This window comes from Spea bombifrons, chromosome 1 (genome assembly GCF_027358695.1).
Source record: "Spea bombifrons isolate aSpeBom1 chromosome 1, aSpeBom1.2.pri, whole genome shotgun sequence".
Lineage (NCBI taxonomy): Eukaryota > Metazoa > Chordata > Amphibia > Anura > Pelobatidae > Spea > Spea bombifrons.
In genome coordinates, this window is record NC_071087.1 from 8,727,036 (window position 1) to 8,749,646 (window position 22,611).

The 22,611-nt window shown below is 40.7% G+C and overlaps 1 protein-coding gene and 1 gene segment (V, D, J or C); one reads left to right on the top strand and one right to left on the bottom strand.

Moving 5' to 3' along the window:
• The window catches only part of SUCLG1 (succinate-CoA ligase GDP/ADP-forming subunit alpha), a 28,437-nt gene extending 24,845 nt beyond the window's left edge, over nt 1–3,592 (bottom strand). Inside the window, exons 1-2 of the mRNA XM_053458132.1 lie at nt 3,466–3,592; nt 34–137 (exon numbers count right to left, since the gene is read on the bottom strand). Coding sequence (XP_053314107.1) covers nt 34–137; nt 3,466–3,499 — 138 coding nt within the window. The 5' untranslated portion in view covers nt 3,500–3,592. The remainder of the gene's footprint in view (nt 1–33; nt 138–3,465) is intronic.
• A 4,548-nt stretch (nt 3,593–8,140) lies between these two features.
• LOC128467908 (immunoglobulin kappa variable 3-11-like) lies at nt 8,141–10,476 on the top strand. The segment is given in 3 exon segments: nt 8,141–8,251; nt 8,478–8,792; nt 10,292–10,476. Coding segments are annotated over 3 exon segments (549 nt in total).
• The last annotated feature ends 12,135 nt before the right edge of the window (nt 10,477–22,611 follow it).

A 22,611-nucleotide genomic window follows, 5' to 3' on the forward strand; every position in this document is an offset into this window, starting at 1 on the left:
AACCATCATCTGTAATAATCTTATGAGGGTTACCTGCTTTCCGGTGAATCCTTGGCATATTACTTTAGTGTCCTTGTTAATGTACAAGTTTTTCCTAGAGGCTGTGTAAGAGCAGTGCCTAACTCCATGCTGCTGTGCTGAAAGACAAAAAAAATAAAATAAAAATTAATATATATAGGGAAAGATTTAGGACACGCCGCAGACATTTTTGCTATTACCATATATTTTGTTATTGAATTTTTGTAATAAGTGTGTTTTTTTTTTTTTTAATTAAAGGTAGGGGGTTAATTTTCGATTTCGACCAAGTGAATCATGAATTTTCAGTTTCAGTCCAGAATTTTCATTTCAGTGCATCCCTACTTGTTACCCCATAGAATATTTTAACGTACCTTGCACTTCGACGTATACACAATACAATTACAACACAAGCCAAAATCGATTTTTACCAAGTGTTTAACCATAACGTAGCCATTTTCACATTTAACCCATTCATGCAGCGAGTAGTCAGAGACAGATGAGAATAATATATTATTAGCCGCTGTTACGGTTGTTGTATGGAGTTCATTTATATTTAGGTCTGGCTAAAAAATAGCCATATAAGAGACTGCATTGTGCATGCACTCTTCACCTGTGCCTACCTGGCTATCCTTGTCACATTATGACAATGCCGAGAGGGTGGTAGATAAGTGGAACAGCCTCCCAGCAGAAATGGTAGAGGCTAACACAGCAAGGAAATCTAAACATGCATGGGATAAGAGTATAGCCAAGAGAAAGTAATAATTAAGGTCCGAATCCTTACATCAGTAAACATGGACAGACTATTACTTACCTGCCGCCACATTCTATGTTTCTATCAGAGGGGTGGCAGCTGCCCCCGCGGGAAGTTTGGGGAGTTTCTCATTTTCATTACACATTACTTTCTTGTGTTAACACTTTTTCAGGTTAAAACTGCCCTAAATCCAGAATGATGGCATCCCATGGGCCAAGTGCACCAGAGAAACAATCATGGCAGGCAGGTAAAAGGCTAACCTTTACACGATGAATATTATATACAGTGAAGGAGAAAGTAATGATACAGTCTGGGGCCGTTAGCAGTAATTGGAGAATGACCTTTGGACGAACAGGAACATGTATTAAATACTGACAGGTCAGAAGTTCAGAACCTGTTGAGTGTGTTTTGTGGAGAATGAGTACAGAGGGCAGCTCCTACGGGGGAAGCGAGAAGCAGCTCAAAGGTCACAGCGGTGGCTTCGTATCCTGGAGTTTAATACATGATGCACTTTGCTCTAAATGAAAAAGCACCCCCCCCCATACAGGAGAGATCCGAGGCGCTATATACAATGAGAGAACAGCCAAAAGAAGCCTGGGAGGAAGGCGGCCCCCGTCTGTATTGGAGTTCAGCAATAGTTCAAAAACTAGAAGTCAGATAGAGCAGACTCATCCATGATTTAAAGCGTACTGCTTTTTGATCTCTTTACATTAACCCCTTCCGGGTGTCCACTGATAAACATAAATATAAGAAACTTGAACAGGACGGGATGTGCGGGACAAACATCCGGCTCCTGGATCTAGGAGGAGGCCAACGGTGGATAAAGGTCCGAGTCTTTACAGCAGGAAGAAATATGAGCAGACTAGACGGGCCAAAGGGGCCTGGCTTCTAGGTGAAAATGTTTCACGTTTTCCTACAGTTTGTTACAGTTAGAGAGGAAATTCGCCTAGAAAAACCCAACTATCAATAAATGTGTTTTTCCCGGTAACATTTTGAGTACTTTCACACATCGTAGGCAAATAAGTACGGTTTTTCACATCAGAGAATCCACCTAAACAATACAGAGTATGGATACAATATATTACATAGCGATAAACAAAAATTCTTCTTTAATGTTTGGGGTCACACATGAAATGGATCAGAAATCCAGCGCAGGAAGGGTTAATGTTGTAAATAACTATTGTAGCTGGAAACGGCTGTTTTTTTTAATGGAATCTCTTCATAGGCATACAGAGGCCCTTTATCACTCCTGTGTTCCAATGGCCCTTTATCACTCCTGTGCTCCAATGGCCCTTTATCACTCCCATCACTCCTGTGCTCCAGTGACCCTTTATCACTCCTGTGTTCCAATGGCCCTTTATCACTCCTGTGCTCCAATGGCCCTTTATCACTCCCATCACTCCTGTGTTCCAATGGCCCTTTATCACTCCCATCACTCCTGTGTTCCAATGGCCCTTTATCACTCCCATCACTCCTGTGTTCCAATGGCCCTTTATCACTCCCATCACTCCTGTGCTCCAATGGCCCTTTATCACTCCCATCACTCCTGTGTTCCAATGGCCCTTTATCACTCCCATCACTCCTGTGCTCCAATGGCCCTTTATCACTCCCATCACTCCTGTGCTCCAATGGCACGTTGTGTTCACTGATCCAAGTTTAAGTTTAAAAGGCTAATTGATTGCAAAAGGGTTTTAACAGTTATGTTACAGCCAGAAATATCCTTGTTTTCAATGAAAAAACAGCTCAGTGACCCCAATATTTCGAACAGGAGTGTGATATATATATATATATACACACACACAGAATATATATTTCCAATGCACACTCAATACCTGGTCCAGAGGTTTGTAAGTTGTACCAAACCTGATCTCACGGATTGACGATCCCCCAAAGCAGCAAATAGCGAGTGCCAAATGTTATCGGGGTAGCTTAACCCTTGGTGGGTATGATACGCAAGGGTCCACAGACATAACTCACTCATGGCACATCTGAAAATCAGCAGGATTCTCAAATATGTCTACCGGGCCCCTAAACAAAAACAGCGGAAGTCCAAGCGGGAAAAATAAACTGACCAGAAAACTTCTATGATTTGAGACATCAGAGACTAGAGAACTACAGACCTATAGCGTAAAGCAATCCATGCCCATTATGTCTAACGTAAAGACTCAGACCCTAATCCCACGCATGTTTAAATTCCCTTACTGTGTTAACCCCTACCACTGCTGCTGGGCGGCTGTTCCACCTATCTAAGCAATGTCAGCTTAGCGTGACCTTGGAAAGATCGCTGCACCCGTTCGTTCCGGACGCTAATTCAAGCAGTGTGGCTGCAGGTATAGAAGTTCCTGTGAAAGCCAGAAATGGAGCCAGTCGTGGCCTCCTGGCAGGGTGACCCACCTCACCTGGGCTGCACAATAGTCTCCGGCTTGCTTTGCCCTGGCAAGTCTGGCACACTGCAGGAGGTAATGGGTTAATAACAGGCAACAGCTGCTTTTTGCATGGAAGCAACAGGTTATAGCAGAGACTATGACAGGACCCAGGCCACAATACCCACACCTGGCTCTGTTACCACCTTGCACCGTGCCACCCTTGCCCTCTACAGCCAGTCTATGCCCAGGCCTCGGGGATAAATGCCCCACACGCATGTTCCCTGACACCAGAACCTAAGAGGTTAATCACAGCGCACGCATGACACATACCCAGAAAGCGGGCGAGTATTCTTCCCTGCAACATGGTGGGGTCCTTCGCCAATGACAGACCCGGGCCCTAGGGACGGGAGCAGAGGCCGGATGGGGAGGGGTCTGAGGAAAAGGACCCAAGGTTGACTAAATAGCTGCCTGACTGAAAGGTTGTTTTAATAAAACGGAAAAAAACCTCTTAATTTACACATGCATAGGGCTGTCCTCGCAGCATTGGATGATATAATCTGTACTTTATAAGCTGGGAAATAAATTGCGTTTAGTATACGGTTGTCAACGATATGTCAGGAGCGCACGCCCGCTCTGTATAATATAATAGAGAGTATGGTACGTGTAGAGTGGCCGCGCGGGGGATCATGGGAACTGTAGTTCTGTACAGCAACAGGTGGCATTCCGAAACTCCAAAATAAGTCTTATGAGGAGCGTCAGTCAACCTTTGAAACACAGATATCGCTTACACTTTTTCCTCTTCTGAAATCCTTCTTTAGGAGCTCCAAATACATAATTTACAATGCCTTTCAGAGAAAATATGCATGAAATGACCACTTAATCACAGAAAGACAAGTATTTATACGGAACATATCTGCCATATACAGCCGGTATATTTTATTTCTTTGTTCTATGACAAGCATTAATGTCTATATATTACCCATGTGATTCTGCCCAGGTGGGGGCATTTCCTTGTGATGGTATAAATGGCCCGTTCTGCACACAGGGGCTCAGTGATCTGTATCAGACCCGAGTGCAGCGATCAAGATGATGTCACACAGCTGTTTGCTGATCATATTAATCATCTGGGCAAATGGTGAGGATAAAACAGCCTTTTGTTTAAGACAATGAGTTAAGCCTAATATAATCACGTAAAAAAAAAAATGTAATATTCTTATAATTTATTGGTATATAGGGGCATCTGTGATCTGCATCAGACCCAAGTGCAGCGATCAAGATGAGCTCCATGCTTTGGATGTCTGTGTGGTAAGGAGACCTCATTACCATACCTGGGAACTCTTTGGCTCTGGCTATCTGGCGCGCCCCCCCCTTGCGGGATGCAGAGAAGCGTTCCTGCTGATGTCATGGAACACTCAGGGCCGGCCCAAGACAAAATGCCCCCCCCCCCATACTTACCTTACAGCAGTCCTGCGGTGAGTCTCCCTGCTCGGTCTCGGTGCCGGCTTGTAATGCTGAGCGCCGGAAATGACTTCATCTTCCGGCGCTCAACATTATAAGCCAGCACCGAGACCGAGCTAGAGGGCTCGCAGAGGAGAGAGAGAGGAGCGGCGAGCGGGTACTGACAACTTGGTAAGATAAAACCACTCGGCACCCTCTCTCTCTCTCTTCTTGGCTTTAAAAAAAAAAAGGGCAAAGTGCCACCCCTTCAAAAGTGGCGCCTGGAGCAGTTGCCCCACTCGGCTCCATTGTCGGGCCATCCCTGGGAACACCCCCAATTTTTGGAGGGGGAGTGGGTTGTGCCACAACTCTGCTCCCACGACCCAGAGATTTCCCGCCCAAAGAAGCGACACATCACCCAGAGAGTTCCCAGGTTTGTCTGTTACCTTCACTAGTAGTAGTCTAATCTAATATGCTGTTGAATAAATACCGTCAGAAACCAGGCTATCATATTCTGCGGCGCTGTAACAAATCCTGAGTTGTATCCCTGGTAAGCCGGGATATATTAAAATTTAGCAGCAGAGAAGGAATGGGTGTCGGTAAAACGATTAAACCCATTAAACCAATTTACAGACATTTTCATTAGTAATTAAATTTACAACAATGTGTCTGTGGAGGCACTTATTATTTTTAAATAAAAAAACATATAAAAATTACGTTCAAATAGTTCATAGCAGGAATAGTGTAATAGTGCAGGCGGCAGCCATTATGGTTTTGATGCCCAAAATGTATTCCATCAGAAACCAGGCTGCCGTCCAGAGGGTATACCGTCGGTGGAATATTCTGCTAGGCATAGGGGGGCAGATGTGAGGGGGCTGCATCTGTGCTACAAACCATGCGTCCGATCGTCCTATTGGCACTATTCCCTTACCATGTAGTAATCATGTTGAGAAGCAATTTGACGTCATATCCCGTCGCGCAACAGCGAGAACAGTGGTGCGGAGGTATGTACTGGGGGGGAGCCGGTGTGGCCACGAACTGGGGTGGCCACCCCAGCCTTAGCACATACAACACGCTGGATTTGAAGGTATGCAGACCGGTTAAGTCGTAGTGGGTCTAGACCGGCTTTCTCCTAATCAGCAAAGTGGAAGCAGAAGATGCAACAGGGCTACAGCTTCCCCTCACAGTGGTACAGAGCTGTACAAAAACCTTCCTCTTCATTCAACAAACACTTTGGTCACCAACTGGGATTTATGCCACACTGACTAAGATGAAAAAGTGCATGCAGGTAGTGACAGAGGGGACTTACTTTGTCTTTATCTCCCACCAGGACTACTGGAACTTCAGTCCCCCTAATACCCCATTATAATCCATCATGTATATACTTATCCTCTGCACCCATCACTCTAGTAACACCTCTCCCCTCTATCTATCTCTTCTCCGGCTACATCTATACCTCAGGATTTAATTTAAAATTATCTGACGTTTTCACTTTTGTCTCTTGTATAATTTACTCCCACCTCTTTCTGGATTGTAAGCCCTTCAATACGAACCCTCCTTAGCCTTTGTATTTTCATTGTCTCTTGATGCACTACCTGTTATGTCCTGTTTACCCATTGTACAGCGCTACAGAATATGACTGTGCTATATATAAATCAATAAAAAATAAGTGTCACCCCCAGTGAGACCACCTGCAATTCATAAAGTGGTTTATGTGAAATGTGAAGAATAAAAATGTTCATTCATCACTTCGATGTCTATGTGGTACTATGTATCCACGAGATGTTATATTGTATACCCTTTTATTTATTTTTTTATTATTCAGGCTGTATTTTGTGTACATTGTGAATCAGATCTGAATAAAACTTTTAAATAGCAAGAAAAATAAATATAATAGAAAATAAAAATGTCCAGAAATGCTCACATACCTAATATCCTTCCTACTAATAAAATAAAGTTAAAAGCAATCTCTGGCAGAAGGCCTCTCTGTATCTTGGTCGGGTTACAGCGGTCTCCTGAGATACTTTTTCCAAGATGCTCCAGCGCTCCTTCACACTTGATCAATAGGCCCCCCATCCCAGACGTCAATCACTGCTTAGCAGGCGTCCTCCACCTTTCACATCCAGCACCAGGGAGACCAAATATAATTGAACATATCCAGCCATGTACTTAGAAGCTCGCCATCTGCTGGTCACTACATAGGAACTGCAGGTAAATCAGTGACAGCAGTAATTACTGTCACCCCAGAGCGGTTACAGTTAAAATCCCCAAAGAAACTTTTGTTTAGGGAAGACACTGAATGGTCCTAAATTAAACCTTTGGTTATGCAGGATATTAGCAATATGCCACATTCCTATTGGAGTGTTGATACAACAATGTTGCAACTTTGGGGGCCTTAGTTCGGTTGCCGGAAGTCTGCTATCTCTTTCCCTTTTGACACCGGCCGTTAACCCCCCTCCAACCCAGCAACTTTGGTAGTGCTTTATTATTTGGCAAGGCTTCTTCTTACTTCTTTATGTTGGGAGATGCTGTTATGTGGTCCAGTGGTTTCTCTCTGAGTTTTTTGTAGCCACAGTGGCGGAAAAGGTCCCCTGGTCAGTTCAGAGTTTAATACCAAAACGAGCTTGGGGAGTCGTGTCCTGTAAGGGCAGGTTATTTAACGTTGTTAATTATTCAATTGTTGTCACTTTTTTGGGGAGTTTGTGACAACAAAACGGTGGCTAACACCTTACCCATGTGTTGTTACAACTATTAGGGCTGATGAATTTTCATCACCTTCAGCCAGAATTAAGCTACATAAGTATATTACTGTCTTTCTTATTTAAGACTGAATGGATCATATTAAACACAAATGATCAATATAAGGTAAGCAATATGACATACATATAAAGTGACCCCAATATCATAAATAAAATGGTGGAATACCATTTTTATATCAAAATAATCTTCTGCACAGAATCTTCAATAATAGGTATAGTTATGAAAAAAATAACATAACGCAAACTCTACAAATAAACACCAAAAGCCCCCAAGGAATATTACTCACAAAGGAGAGAGCATGACATGCAACTAAAGTACTCTCATCAAGGGTTAAATATACAGTGAAAGAATTTCAGGTGAAGAACTCAAGGTGCGTTAAAAAAAAGCATATATGTTTATTCTTCCAAAAAAAACCAATATATAAAATATTATGCTTACATGGATCAGAATTTACTGTGCTTTCTAATTTTTTTTCTTTTTAATCAAACACATTCTTGGAACTTTCTGGCTCCGCTGCCCAGCCCGTACGATGCGGGTAGGATGCCCTACTGACATCGGGAGGCACACACTATTTTTAATGGGGAGTGTGTGGCGTGCAGCAACGCAGTGTGACTTTTATTATCATCCTTTTGGATGCCTACATTCCTTATGTGTTCCTTATTGTTATATTAAACCAAAGTCTTTATTAAAACTTCTTTATTGTACTCTGTGTAATACTCATGTATTACAAATTATATGAGAGGCGCTAATTTCCATATATTCCCCATGTGAATCTGCCCGGGGGGGGGCATTTCCTTGTGATGGTATAAATGGCCCGTTCTGCAGACAGGGGCTCAGTGATCTGTATCAGACCCGAGTGCAGCGATCAAGATGATGTCACACAGCTGTTTGCTGATCATATTAACCATCTGGGTTCATGGTAAGGATGAAACTGCCTTTTGTTTAAGACAAAGAGTTAAGCCTAATATAATCACATCCCGCTTTTATAATTTATTGGAATATAGGGATATTTTGTCTCATGAAAGTATTCACAAGTATTGGAAATTCCAAAGTTATTTGTGTTTCATGTAAACATGAAAATAAATAAATTCAGCACTATTATTCTGCACATAAAGTTAACTTTATTCATATCCCCCAATCCCCAGGATCCTGTGGACAGATTGTGATGTCTCAGACTCCAGACTCTGTCTCTGTGTCACCAGGAGAACGCGTCACCATGACATGTAAAGCCAGTTCTGGTATTAGCAACTACCTAAACTGGTACCAACAGAAACCAGGACAACCCCCAAAGCTCCTGATCTATTATGCCAGCAGCAGACACACCGGGACCCCAGAGCGGTTCAGCGGCAGCGGGTCGGGAACTGATTTCACTTTAACCATCAGCGGAGCGCAAGCAGAAGATGCAGCAGATTATTACTGTCAGCAGCGTCAGAGCTGGCCTCTCACAGTGATACAGAGCCGTACAAAAACCTTCCTCTTTTGTTATTTAGTTTCTAAACATCAGAAATCATCTGTTTAGTAGGCAAATGGATTTTTAACCACCATCATTCGATATGTTCTGCACAATGGATGGTCCAGAAGGGTTAATTATTATTATTAACCCCCTATCCCATTGGGAAGAAAAAGGGGGTGAGGAGGGGGTACTGCATGGGGTCAATTCCTTACATTGTTCATTTAATCATAAATTAAGACCCCATTCCCCTGTGCAGGTGGGTGATTAGGCTGGGATTATATTCCACAAAATGCATTTTATTACGTCCTATCCCATCCACATTGATTCTTATTTTTGTTTTCTTTGTATTCAATGATTCCCTTGCATTTGTTTAGTGGGGGGGCAGTCACATGTCCAACTCTTATTAGCACCTTGAGGATTATTAAATGCGCATGTTGGTTAGTTTTGAGTTGCAAATGCGAGACAACTTTATTAAATTTTCTTTGCAAACTTTATTTTTTTTCCAACAGGCAGGCACTTGCAGCCTAGTGAATCGACCCTAATGAAGCAGCAACGGAATGATCTGTAACGTTATTTGTAATGAGTTAATGGCCAGCTAGTGGTTAGCATTAACTGGATGGAAGGCTGGTAATTTTAGACCAGTTGGTTGAGGTGTGTGTGTGGGGGGTGCACCTCAATGGCTTATGGTATGGTTTGGAGCAGTTTTGGCAAGGATGAGTTATTTGTTGTTATGTTATTATATTAAAATAATAACTAATAGTTACTTCTAATGAATGATATATTAATGTAAAAAAAAAAAATGCTCCGGCTTGTTTTCTCCAAGGTCAGCTGCTGGGGAGTGGGGGTGATGGTGGGCATGCATGGTACTCACTACCGTCACACATGGTTTCTTTTCTCTCCACCAGATGTCAGTGTGGTATTTCTAATGGTCTCTTACAAAACAGAATCATCAGACATCTGCACATTTTGAAATTCCTGTAATAACTAAACTTGGGTGCCAGCCAAGTCCTCATGTTCGTCTTCATCTTCATGAAAAAACCCTTTATATTCCACAAATATTCTCTCATTCCCGTGTTCCTTTCGGGTGAATATTCGTGTACGTTCTTCGTGGTTGTTTTTCTCTTCCTTTTCTGACGGTTTTCTAGCAGGGGTTAATACTGGATCAACACGGTAGCGGTTAGCAGCAGCTTTGGCGACAGGATTTTAAAGGTCCATAAGAGCGACTACATTGGTCTACGGCAGGGGCCTCCTCTGGCATCAACCAATGAAAGGCAGACTCAGACAACTGCTCTGAGCAACTTGGTTTGGGAGGAATGGGGATTTTATTCTCCCTGGCAAAGGGCATGGCAAGGTACACCTCAGAGGATCTTGGCCTGGGGAGACGAATGTTTTCCGCGCCAGGTCCTGGCATCAACCAATGAAAGGCAGCTGATTTTTATTTCCCTGTGTGAGTTATATTTTTAACATTAATATTGAATACATATTATATTTTGTTTCTGTCCTCAGAATGCCAAGGAGAGATTGTGGTAACTCAGACTCCAGAATCTGCGCATGTATTTCCAGGGGACCCGGGTACCATCAGCTGTAAGACCAGTAGCAGTGTATATCACAGCGGCTATAGTGTTATAGTACGGCACTGGCACCAACAGGAACCAGGACAACGCCCAAAGCCCCTTTATGATGGTCTATGATGCCAGCAATAGATCCACCGGGACCCCAGAGCGGTTCAGTGGCAGTGGGTCGGGAACTGATTTCTCTCTTACAATCCGCAAAGTGGTACCAGAAGATGCGGCAGGTTATTACTGTCAACGGGGTTACAGCGACCCTCTCACAGTGATACAGCGCTGTACAAAAAACTCTGCATTCAATAAATGCTTTGATTACAAATTAGGGTCGGTTTATGCCATACTGACTCCTGGGGGAAAAGGCATTACTGTCCTTTTAAGTACATTTGTTTTATGCTTTCCAGATTTTTAATGACATATTTAGACGTATGAAATATTTTGTTATATATACATACCTGCCCACTTATTCTCCAGGCATCCTGGTACAAAAGGGGGGAGGCTAAAGGGGGACCTTTTAATGTGTTGGGGGAGGTGGAAGTAAGTCTTCTCCCAATTAACCCCTGGACAGCAAGCTGCAACCAGACTAATGAGGAGCCAACAACTTCAAATATGTGCAAACATTAACCCCTTAACGACAAAGCCCATACATGTACGGGGTTGCCGTGCAACGTGATAACGACAGCGTCCACGGAATCCGTGGGGAAAGCCCTCCCCGGAAAAAAAGGCTGCCGCCGCACCGATCTTTAGAGATCGTGGCTACGTCCGGCAAAAACAGCTTAGGAAGCGATCAGAATCGTCTCCTAAGCATAAACTGTGCTGCTGACATGCCTCAATATCGAGGCATGTAGCAACACAACCCCCCTACCCCTATAGCCTTGTGATTGCTCCGAAGAGCAACCATAAGTGCCATCCTGTAAATGACGTTGCCGTCCTTCACAGGATGGCATCAACAATAGAAATGAGTTCACAGAGGGTCTATCCAGACCCTCTTGAGAACTCTCAAGCTCCTCCTGGAGGTTGAATACAGGTACTGCATCCAACCATACAAGGTCAATGGAGCCCAGCTCACTAATCAGGGTGATTAGTTAAAAAAAAAAAAAAATTAATGTTCAAAAATGTTTAAAAAAAAAAATGTAAAACATATGGTAACATGTAAAAATCCCCACTGTCACCAAAAAAAGTTTTTAATGAGCAAGTCCTACAATTCTTTATCTTCACAAAAATTCCCGCATGGAAAAAGTTAAAATATTGGCATTATAAATGCCCATAGGGTATCTAGTTGTATGAAATGTATGACTTGATGGGGTAAATTGAATTGGCCGGGTTCAAAGATGTCCCAAATATAGGACATGGGGGCTGTAGGATCAGATGTCTAAATGGCAAAAAATACACACCTCACAAAGGCGGCCTTTTACCTCCCAAATAATAATAATAATTGACACGGACATATACCAGGCGCTGTAAATTCATACCTGGAGTACAACATGTGTGAAAAAAATACAAAAATTTGAAATACCTTGGGGTGTCTAGTTTTTAAAAATATATGATTTGATTGGGTAAATTGCGTTGGCCGGCTTCAAAGATACCCGAAATGGCACATGGGGGGAAGAATTACTAGATTTGGAAAAAATGGTTTTGAAATAGCAAAACTCTACCTGTACTTATTGCCCCATAATGTGCAGAAAAAAGCAAAAAAAAAATCCATAAAAACATTGGGTATTTCTAAACTCAGGACAAATAGTAGAATCTATTTAGCAGTTTTTTCATTAGTTTTTGCAGATGAGTAAAAGTAAAAGTTTTTTGTTTAAAAAGTGAGAAAAAGTAATTTTTTAACAAAAAATCCCCATATTTTATCATTTTTTTATATTAAATAAGATGATATGATAAAATTGTATCTAAAGAAAGCCCTGTTTGTCCTGAAAAAAAAAATATAATATGTGTGAGAGCACGAAATGAGAAAATCACAGTTAAACAGCAACACTGAAAAACGTTAAAAGAGCCATTGTCCCACAATATACTACGAGTAAGAAACAGTATTGTCCTTAACCCCTTAAGGACAATAGGGGTTTTTACTCGTAGTATATTGCGGGACAATGGCTCTTTTAACGTTTTTCAGTGTTACTGTTTAGCTGTGATTTTCTTCTTTTCTCATTTCATGCTCCCACACATATTATATATTTTTTTTTTCAGGACAAACAGGGCTTTCTTTAGATACCATTCATTTTATCATATCATCTAATTTACTATAAAAAAAAATGATAAAATATGGGGATTTTTTGTTAAAAAATTACTTTTTCTCACTTTTTAAACAGAAAACTTTTACTCATCTGCAAAAACTAATGAAAAAACCTGCTAAATAGATTCTACTATTTGTCCTGAGTTTAGAAATACCCAATGTTTTTATGTTTTTTTGCTTTTTTCTGCACGTTATGGGGCAATAAGTACAGGTAGCGTTTTGCCATTTCAAAACCTTTTTTTCCAAATCTGGTAATTCTTCCCCCCATGTGCCATTTCAGGTATCTTTGAAGCCGGCCAATGCAATTTACCCCATCAAATCATATATTTTGAAAAACTAGACACCCTAAGGTATTTGAAATGCTGGTATTTTAACCCTTTCAATGCACTAATTTTACCACCACCCTTTGTGAAACTTTATGGTAGTAATTTTTTTGGTATTTTTTTCACACATGTTGTACTTCAGGTATAAATTTATTGCTCCTGGTATATGTCCCTGTCAAACACTTCCCCAATATGTGTTCAGTAACATCTCCTGAGCGCAGCAATACCCCCATGCATGGGTTTGTAGGGTTATTTGGGAGGTAAAAGGCCTCCTTTGTGAGGTGTGTATTTTTTTTGCCATTTACACATCTGCCCCATGTCCCATATTTGGGACATCTTTGAACCCGGCCAATTCAATTTACCCCATCAACTCATATATTTTTTAATACTAAACACCCTATGGGCATTTGTAATGCCAATATTTTAACTCTTTCCATGATGGAATTTTTGTAAAGATAAAAAATTTTAGGACTTGCTTATTAAAAACTTTTTTTTTTTTTGGTGACAGTGGGGATTTTTACATGTTACCATATTTTTTTAATTGTTTTTAAACATTTTTGACCATTTTTTTTTATTATTATTATTTTTTTTTTTTACAAGTCACTCTCATTAGTGAGCTGGGCTCCATTGACCTTGCATGGTTGGATGCAGTACCTGCATTCAACCTGCAGGAGGAGCTCGAGAGTTCTCAAGAGGGTCTGGATAGACCCTCTGTGAACTTAGATCTATTGTTAATGCCATCCTGTGAATGACGGCAACGTCATTCACAGGATGGCACTTGTGGTTGCTCCTCGGAGCAATCACAAGGCAATCAGGGGTCGGGGGGGTTGTGTTGCTACATGCCTCGCAACACAGTTTATGCTTAGGAAGCGATTCCGATCGCTTCCTAAGCAGTTTTACCCGGGCGCTGCCGCGATCTTTGATGATCGGTGCGGCGGCGGCCACTTGTGAGGCTTCCGTGGATGCTGCAAAGCCGCCGATCGCGGCGAAAACGCAGCGACCGCAGCGATGCAGCTATTTAACGGCAGCCCGTACATGTACGGGCATTGTCGTTAACACGTTGCACGGCAACCCCGTACATGTACGGGGATTGTCGTTAAAGGGTTAAGGGGTTAATAAGGAGGTGAGAGTAGGTTCTCACCCTATTGAGAGTGTACCTTGATGTGGCGGAGTTCAGCATAATCTGTAGCCAGCACCAGGTAAGAAACCCACTGTGTGCTTAATGTGTCTGTATGTGAAAATGTTTTTTCTGTTTATATGACTGTGTGTAATGTCTGGTAATGGAGGGGATTATTTGTCTGAAACTGCTCATGTCTGGTAATAAAATGTGTTATTGGTCTGAAACTGCTCATGTTTGGTAACAGAAGGTGTTAATTGTCTGAGACTGCTCATGCCTAGTAATGGAGAGGGTTAATTGTATGCGACTGCTCGGACATATATTATTAAATACATATATTATTAAATCCGAAATCGGCATGGTTCTGGAGGTTTCCTAGTAATTCCTATAATAGAAAAAAAGTATTTTATGTGCGTATGGCAGTGAGTGTGTATGTGAATAAGTGTGTATGTGATAAGTGTACAGCCTTTCCCCTCATACTGTTTCACTTCCCCCACAACCACCACCGAGATTGACAGCTCGCATTTGTGTGTGAATTTAAATTATTCCACTAACCCTGACTATAACAGTGCTACGGAATCTGATGGTGCTATATAAATAAATATAATATATGTACTATAAAAATAAAACATACGCCTATGTATGTAATCTCATCCGCTCCATACTGTGCCCATGAATGGCAGAAATTAAATGTGGTCACCCTAGCCCTCACTGGTAGAGGCGTCTCTAGTCTTCAGTGATGCTTCAATGACGTCTTTGGCACCAAACGGCTTGTCTGCATCATCTTTGCTCCCAAATGGACTATTTGTGTCCTGAAACGCCTTGGCTGCGCCATCTTTGTATTAAATGGCTTGTCTGTGTCCCCAAATGGCTTTTCTGTGCCATCTGGGTACCCAAACAAATTGCCACGAAGAGAAGAGAAAATTCCGGTGGTGTGGAGGGAAGGTCATCTGGGGAGGGGGAGACCATTTGTTCTGTAAGCCCGAAAACTTATGATGGCGGCCCTCCTGCTAAATATTATACTACATGTGTGAATTTGGCTACCTTTAGGACTGAGAACTTGGTTGTTTGATTTTGATAGCAAAAAAATTCATTTAATGAAAATCTAAATGTATTAACTTATAATTAATGTATTATAATAATAATGTAATAACATTGAACTAAATACAGTAATAGATGGTCTTACGTCATACTTTCGCTTGGCAAACAACTTTGATTTTGACGTGCCATGAGAATTTTTCCTTAAAATAGGCCGTTTTGTGTACTATGAGTACTTTTTAGTAGTTTTTGGAAAGAAAATTTGGTTCTCATTGCTTATAACGTATTCTTGAGAGAAAATTTATAGGACTCAACCAGAAAAAATGACTGGCAGAATCAAAAAAATAGAGGATTGGTGGAACATGTATGGACCGCTGCACTAAACCCAAGCTTTGGTTACATCTCATCACAATCTGAATCTCATCCCCAGTTTGGTCAAAGTAGGCGTTATTCTAACATTTATATACACTGTAATGAAAGCATTCCTTCTGTTAATCAACAGCTGATATATTGAACTCTCTATCACAGTGGCGTCACTAGGGTTGGTTTCACCCAGTGTAGTAACTCTTGCTGTCACCCCCATGGACCACCTGTAACAGACCATGCGGATCTCATCACCTTGTGTTCGCTCATTGGTCCCACCTCTGTCTGTCATCCTGTGCATTTGCATCACTGGCCAGCCCCTGGTTGTCACTCTCGCTGATGGTGTCATCCAGTGCGGTCCTCACCCCCCTAGTGACGCATACTCTGCAAATACTCGTGTATTACAAATGATATGAGAGGAGCTAATTTCCATATATTCCCCATGTGAATTTGCCCAGGTGGGGGCATTTCCTTGTGATGGTATAAATGGCCCGTTCTGCAGACAGGGGCTCAGTGATCTGTATCAGACCCGAGTGCAGCGATCAAGATGATGTCACACAGCTGTTTGCTGATCATATTAACCATCTGGGTTCATGGTGAGAATGAAAGTGTCCTTTGAAAACAGAAGAGTTATGCAACCTTTAAGCAAAATATAAAATATTCTTTCACAATTTACTAAATATAATCAATTTTTTTATGTTAAAAGTACACTTAATTATTTTTGACTATTTTCTTATCTTAATAGTTTAGTTAAATTCAATTCTTCACTATTATTTTGCATTTAATGTTAAGTTTACGTATTTTCTCCCAATTCTCAGGATCCTGTGGACAGACTGTGATGACTCAGACTCCGAAATCTGTCTATGCGTCACCAGGAGAAAGCGTCACCATGACATGTAAAGCCAGTTGTGGTGTTAGCGACTATGTGAACTGGTACCAACAGAAACCAGGACAACCCCCAAAACTCCTTATTTATGATGCTGACAACGGATTCACCGGGGCACCAGAGCAGTTCAGTGCCAGTGGGTCTGGAACTGATTTCACTTTTACCATCAGCGGAGCGCAAGTAGAAGATGCAGCAGATTATTACTGTCAGCAGACTTACAGCGACCCTCTCACAGTGATACAGAGCCGTACAAAAACCTTCCTCTTTTTCACTAAGTCTGCAGCATCAGATATGATCTGTTTAGCTGCTACGTGGGGTATTTATACAGCTAAAGATAAGGATTTGCCTACAGCGAGTAAATATGTGCATTAACTTTATTTTTTGGTCTCTTTTTCATTATATTTATATAAAACCCCAAATATTTCAGAAAGTTACACAATGTAAGAAATATAACTATTTGTACCCAAATATATATTCTTTCTTTCTTTTGGGGACAGGTCGCAAAGAAACACACGCACACAGCAATATGTATTATAAGAGTATATTAATAGGAAAATTCAACTACAGCAATTAATGGTCTCGAATTACAATACAACAACAAAAGCAAACACGAGTAACACTGACAAAGCTCACTGCATGTCCCGGGCGTCGGGAACTAGACCCCGAATATAGGCCGCACCCCCACTTTAAAGACTTAAAATGGGGGGGGAAAGTGTGGCCTATATTAGAGCCAATACGGTAATAAAAAGACATTATAAGTACTTACTTATAAAAGTATCTAGATTCAAAATTAGTGCCTTCACTTGTATTTAGCACTGGATGTACAAAATTGCACTAAATTTTCAAGGAAATAAGTAAGGAAGCCGCTCCTGTCCGCTTTGTGGTATTCAGGCTGCAGTCCTCTGCGGGAGACGATGTACCAAATGTGTTTATAACAGACAGAGAATCTCCTCTCAACATGTTTTGCTTGCGGACCTTTCCAAGATGCAGACTCTTCAGCTGTGTTATATATGTGCAATGTTTAAAAGTGACATTATATGCATTTAAACCTTTTTACATACAACAATTCAACACACCAATAAAACTATCCTTTAGTATACACAACATTCTTTTTTATGAAAATCATATAACTCTAAATCTATGTTTATCCTTTTTGGATTAAGATATTTAATTGGAACATTCATTTCATTTCTTTCCTACCCTACACTTTAAGGAAATCTATTCAATTAGGTTGCATATGTTTTATACCTATTAATTTGAGACCAGTTGGTTCCCTTTGATGTTTGTCTGTAAATTAAGTAGATACAGTTTGCGCTTCATATTCATCCAATAAACTATATTTTCACTCCGTGTGATGTTAGTTTAATATTGAAGGATTTCCCAAATACATTGGAGGGAAAAGTTAAGCATGTATATTGACCAGATGTCACTGAATTCAAAAGTGACACCTGACAGAAGCATGTGTAAACCAGCACTGCCCCCAGTGTTAGAAATCCGTATTGCGCCTTCACTGACTTCAGTAGTCTCTCGACTTGAACAGGTCCCATCAAAGTCAACAGCGAATCTTCGATGGACTTCATACCCACTATAAGAGGCATTAGGGGTAAACAGTTAGGTAGGGTTTGTGTTTTTACACTACTTGTTAACACCCCCCCCACACACACACACACACATGCACACATACATACATATGAAAAGAAACAATAAATAACTGCGCACTCTGGTGGCTAATCCATGTGTATGAGTGAATAATAAAAAATACATAAACAACAAATCAAAAGTGCTGGGAGAAACTCGAATGGATCCATATATATATATACATATATATATATAAAACATGACATAAACACTATATAGTGTAGTAAGTAGATAAATGTGGAGGATATAAATACAAAGACAGCTCCTAACATTATATAGGGCATAGAATAGCCCTTTAGAAAGGATCTGTGTCCTTCTCGGATATGGACTCCCTCAAGGCAGTATATGTAGAAGACAGAAAGCCGGAAGGTGTTTTTTTATATACATACAAATTCCTACTGCCTGTAAGAGCAGTGTGACCGCTCATAACAATATGATTTGTGGCAGGAACAGTTCTTCTTTACTTGTGGAAAATTATACCAGTGAAAAACCCAGCAGTAAATACAAAAGAATGATCTGCAAACGTACTGTATGTTTTAACCCCTTAACGACAAAGCCCGTACATGTACGGGGTTGCAGTGCAACGTGATAACGACAATGCCCGTACATTTATGGGCTGCCATTAAATAGCTGCATCGCCACGATCGGCAGCTTTACAGCATCCACGGAAGCCTCACAAGTGAGGCTGACTGTGGATCTGGGGAGGAAACCCCTCCCCGGAAGAAAAATGGCGCCCGGCTAAAACAGCTTAGGAAGTGATCGGAATCGCTTCCTAAGCATAAACTGTGTTGCTGACATGCCATATAGACATATCGAGGCACATATTGGGGTGTTGTTTGGCAGTAACATATACCAGGAGCGGTAAATTTATACCTGAAGTACAACGTGTGTGAAAAAAATAAAAAAAAATGTTACTACCATAAAGTTTGGCAAAGGCTGGTGGTAGAACTAGTGCATGGAAAGGGTTAAAATACCAGCATGTGAAATACCTTGGGGTGTCTAGTTTTTAAAAATATATGGTTTGATGGGGTGAATTTCATTGGCCGGCTTGAAAGATACCCGAAATAGCACATGGGGCAGAATGACCAGCTTTGGGGGAAAAAATGGTTTTGAAATAGCAAAACGCTACCTGTACTTATTGCCCCATAACGTGCAGAAAAAAAGCAAAAAAAAACATAAAAACATTGGGTTTTTCTAAACTCAGGACAAATAGTAGAATCTATTTAGCAGTTTTTTCATTAGTTTTTGCAGATGAGTAAAAGTATTTTGTTTAAAAAGTGAGAAAAAGTAATTTTTTAACAATATTTTATCATTTTTTAATAGTAAATTAGATAATATGATTAAAATAATGGAAAGCCATGTTTGTCCTGAAAAAACAATAAATAATATATGTGGGAGCACAAAAGGAGAAAGAAGAAAATCGCAACACTGAAAAATGTTAAAAGAGCTTTTGTCCCACAATATACTACGAGTAAGAAACAGTATTGTCCTTAAGGGGTTAAACATTAAGGACAAAAGCACCATTACTCCCGTAACCTTACCACCAGGGATACATCCACTAATTCCACTTATGCTGTGAAACCTACAGGTAAAGGGAAGAAGTACCCATATCAACTGAACAATAAAACCAAATAATCTACCCTCAAGTCTGATTTTCATGACATTACCTAAAATAAAGAGGATTGTTAGAACATGTTTACAGCTCTGAGGTAATCACAGACTTCACATCATAAAATATATTTTTATTGACGGTTTTGTAAGCGTGTGTTAAATTCCCAATTATTTGCACAGCTCCATTTATATAATATAAAGTCTATAAAATTCAAATATTGATTAGATTGGGGAAATTAAAATGAATACTTACTTGATTCTGTAATTTGCACATTCAATTTAAGATTTAGATTTAGTTTAGTGCATTAGAATTTGAAAATGATTATTATTATTAGCGTTTTGGATGCCTACATTCCTTCTGTGTAGGTTATTATTATATATCAAACCAAATTCTATCTTAAAACTTCTCTATCATACTCTGTATAATACCCCTGTATTACAAATGATATGAGAGGAGCTAATTTCCATATATTACCCATGTGAATCTGCCCAGGTGGGGGCATTTCCTTGTGATGGTATAAATGGCCCGTTCTGCAGACAGGGGCTCAGTGATCTGTATCAGACCCGAGTGCAGCGATCAAGATGATGTCACACAGCTGTTTGCTGATCATATTAATCATTTGCATTCATGGTGAGCAATTGTTTTACTAAATAAAAACAACTGAATATCAATCTTGTAAATTAATACTAAACGGAATGCAGAAAGTTCCTAATAGTTTTATGAAGAAGTAGAATTCATATCATTAATTGTTTTATGTTAAATTAATATTTATTTCCCCGTGTGCTATAATTTTATATTAATATTAAATACATATTACATTTTGTTTCTGTCCTCAGAATGCCAAGGAGAGATTGTGGTGACTCAGACTCCAGAGTCTGTATCTGTTCTTCCAGGGGACTCGGTTACCATGAGCTGTAAAACCAGTAGTAGTGTATTTTATAGCGGTGCTAATAGGATGAACTGGTACCAACAGAAACCAGGACAACCCCCAAAGCTCCTGATCTATGATGCCAGCAGCAGATACACCGGGACCCCAGAGCGGTTCAGCGGCAGCGGGTCGGGAACTGATTTCACTTTTACCATCAGCGGAGCGCAAGCAGAAGATGCAGCAGTTTATTACTGTCAGCAGCATCGCAGCTACCCTCTCACAGTGATACAGAGCCGTACAAAAACCTTCCTCTTTTTCACTAGGTCTGCAGCATTTATATGAAGAAGTAGAATTCATATACCGTGTTTGCTCGATTATAAGACAAGGTTTTTTTCCAGAGCAAATACCCCTCGGCTTATGATCAGGGTCGTCTTATATTCAGACCTCAAATAGGTCTGACTATGAGACTAAGATAGAGATCCCCCGCAGCGATGCAGGGGACCTGGATCCTCCTGTGTTATCCCCCCCATCACTCACAAAATCCTGCAAGGCTAGATGATTTTTGTTCCCCCCACCCCTTCTTTTTTGGCATGATTGAGGATGGATGCTGTTCCCCAGCCAACATGGAACATCTTGGGGTGATTAACGCATACGTAAGAAATATACATTAACACATACAGATCAGGAGTGGAGAACCCGGCCCGTGAGCTGCCATCTAGCCTTTTTATATTTTTACACAAGTTCCTGGCAGGAATGGTGGGCGTTTGGATGCATCCCAACTGTCTCTCTTTGTGGTGAACAGTCCTGATTTTCTTTACTCTATGCTGCTGCCCACCAAGCTACATCCCCTGCCCCACTTTTCAGAAAGAGGTAGAGCTCGGTTGGACCGCAATCTGATGGTTCTAATATCATCCTAGGACACTGGAGAATGCATAAAGCACATGTGCAGAACTTTGTGCATGCGCAGTAGTGCTTAACTTTTAAGCTCCTTCCCTGGTATTCTGATTCAATAAATGTTGGGAGGTGTTTCATTGTGCATGCGCAGTGTTGTGCACATGCACAGTATCGCTTATCTCCAAACGTCTGCCCCCCACGTCCTAATTTGCAGGGGTAGAAGTTGGGAGGTACACTATATTTAACGTTTCCCCAAAACATGCCCAATCTACGCATCAGCTCAGGGGAAGTTGCTGAACATAAACTGATTTTTCTTCTGCAGTTGCACATATGCTGAGCGAAAAATCAAAAGTAACATTGCAACGTATAAGAAATAAATGTAATATGCCATATCACGTGAACGTAAATGTGTAAAAGTGAAAAAGTAAAATAGTGATATACTTCCCAAATAACCGCAGCAACCCAAAAAAGGCACTCTTCCTTAGGGTGCGAATATACAGATATGGCGATGATTGGGGCGCAGGTATATATAAAGGAAGAAAACAAATGTATATAGTGTAAAAAAGTATAAACACTAAAAATGTGGAAAAAAATATGGATGCACTCACAAACAAACGGAATGCTTCAAGCTTTTCAAATGACGTGAAAAGTAGAATCTTTAATTTATCTTCATACAAGATCTAAAAAATAAAACTGAACATGGTGCAGTATCTTCGATAAACAATGTTGATTATTAATATTGCACTCACAGTTCATCCATGCACGGAGTGCATATAAAAACGAATAAAATCCACCGGGAGGGGAGAGGAAAGAAAGTCCCGTGTAGTCTTTCCTCGTGAGTACAAAGTCCACCGTGGGAATTCCGTAGGGTCCTTCTGACGCGTTTCGCCGTATGGCTTCTTCAAGAGAAGGGTTTGCTATCCTGTATTGTTCTATATTCGGTGTCGCTATTCTTTTTATGCATGTATCCCGTCGCATCCTCTGACGTACGCTCTGACGTTTTCGTATTCGGGCGCGTTCGGATTTTTCGGCTTTCTCCGTCTATTGTTCATTATTGGAGTTCCGATTTCTCCGTGGCGAAGCCGAACGGGGGATAGCATGCAAACGACAGTGTTCTATTATATAGTTTACTCAATGTGAGTAAGTCAAGAGAAAAGAAAAGAAATTAGTCTGATACCATGTCAAATTTGTTATAATATTGTGGAACTGGTTTAAATAAAAAAAATTTTGTGAATCAATTAATGTGATGTTGAGAATCGAATGCGGTAGATCTAATTTAAATAAAA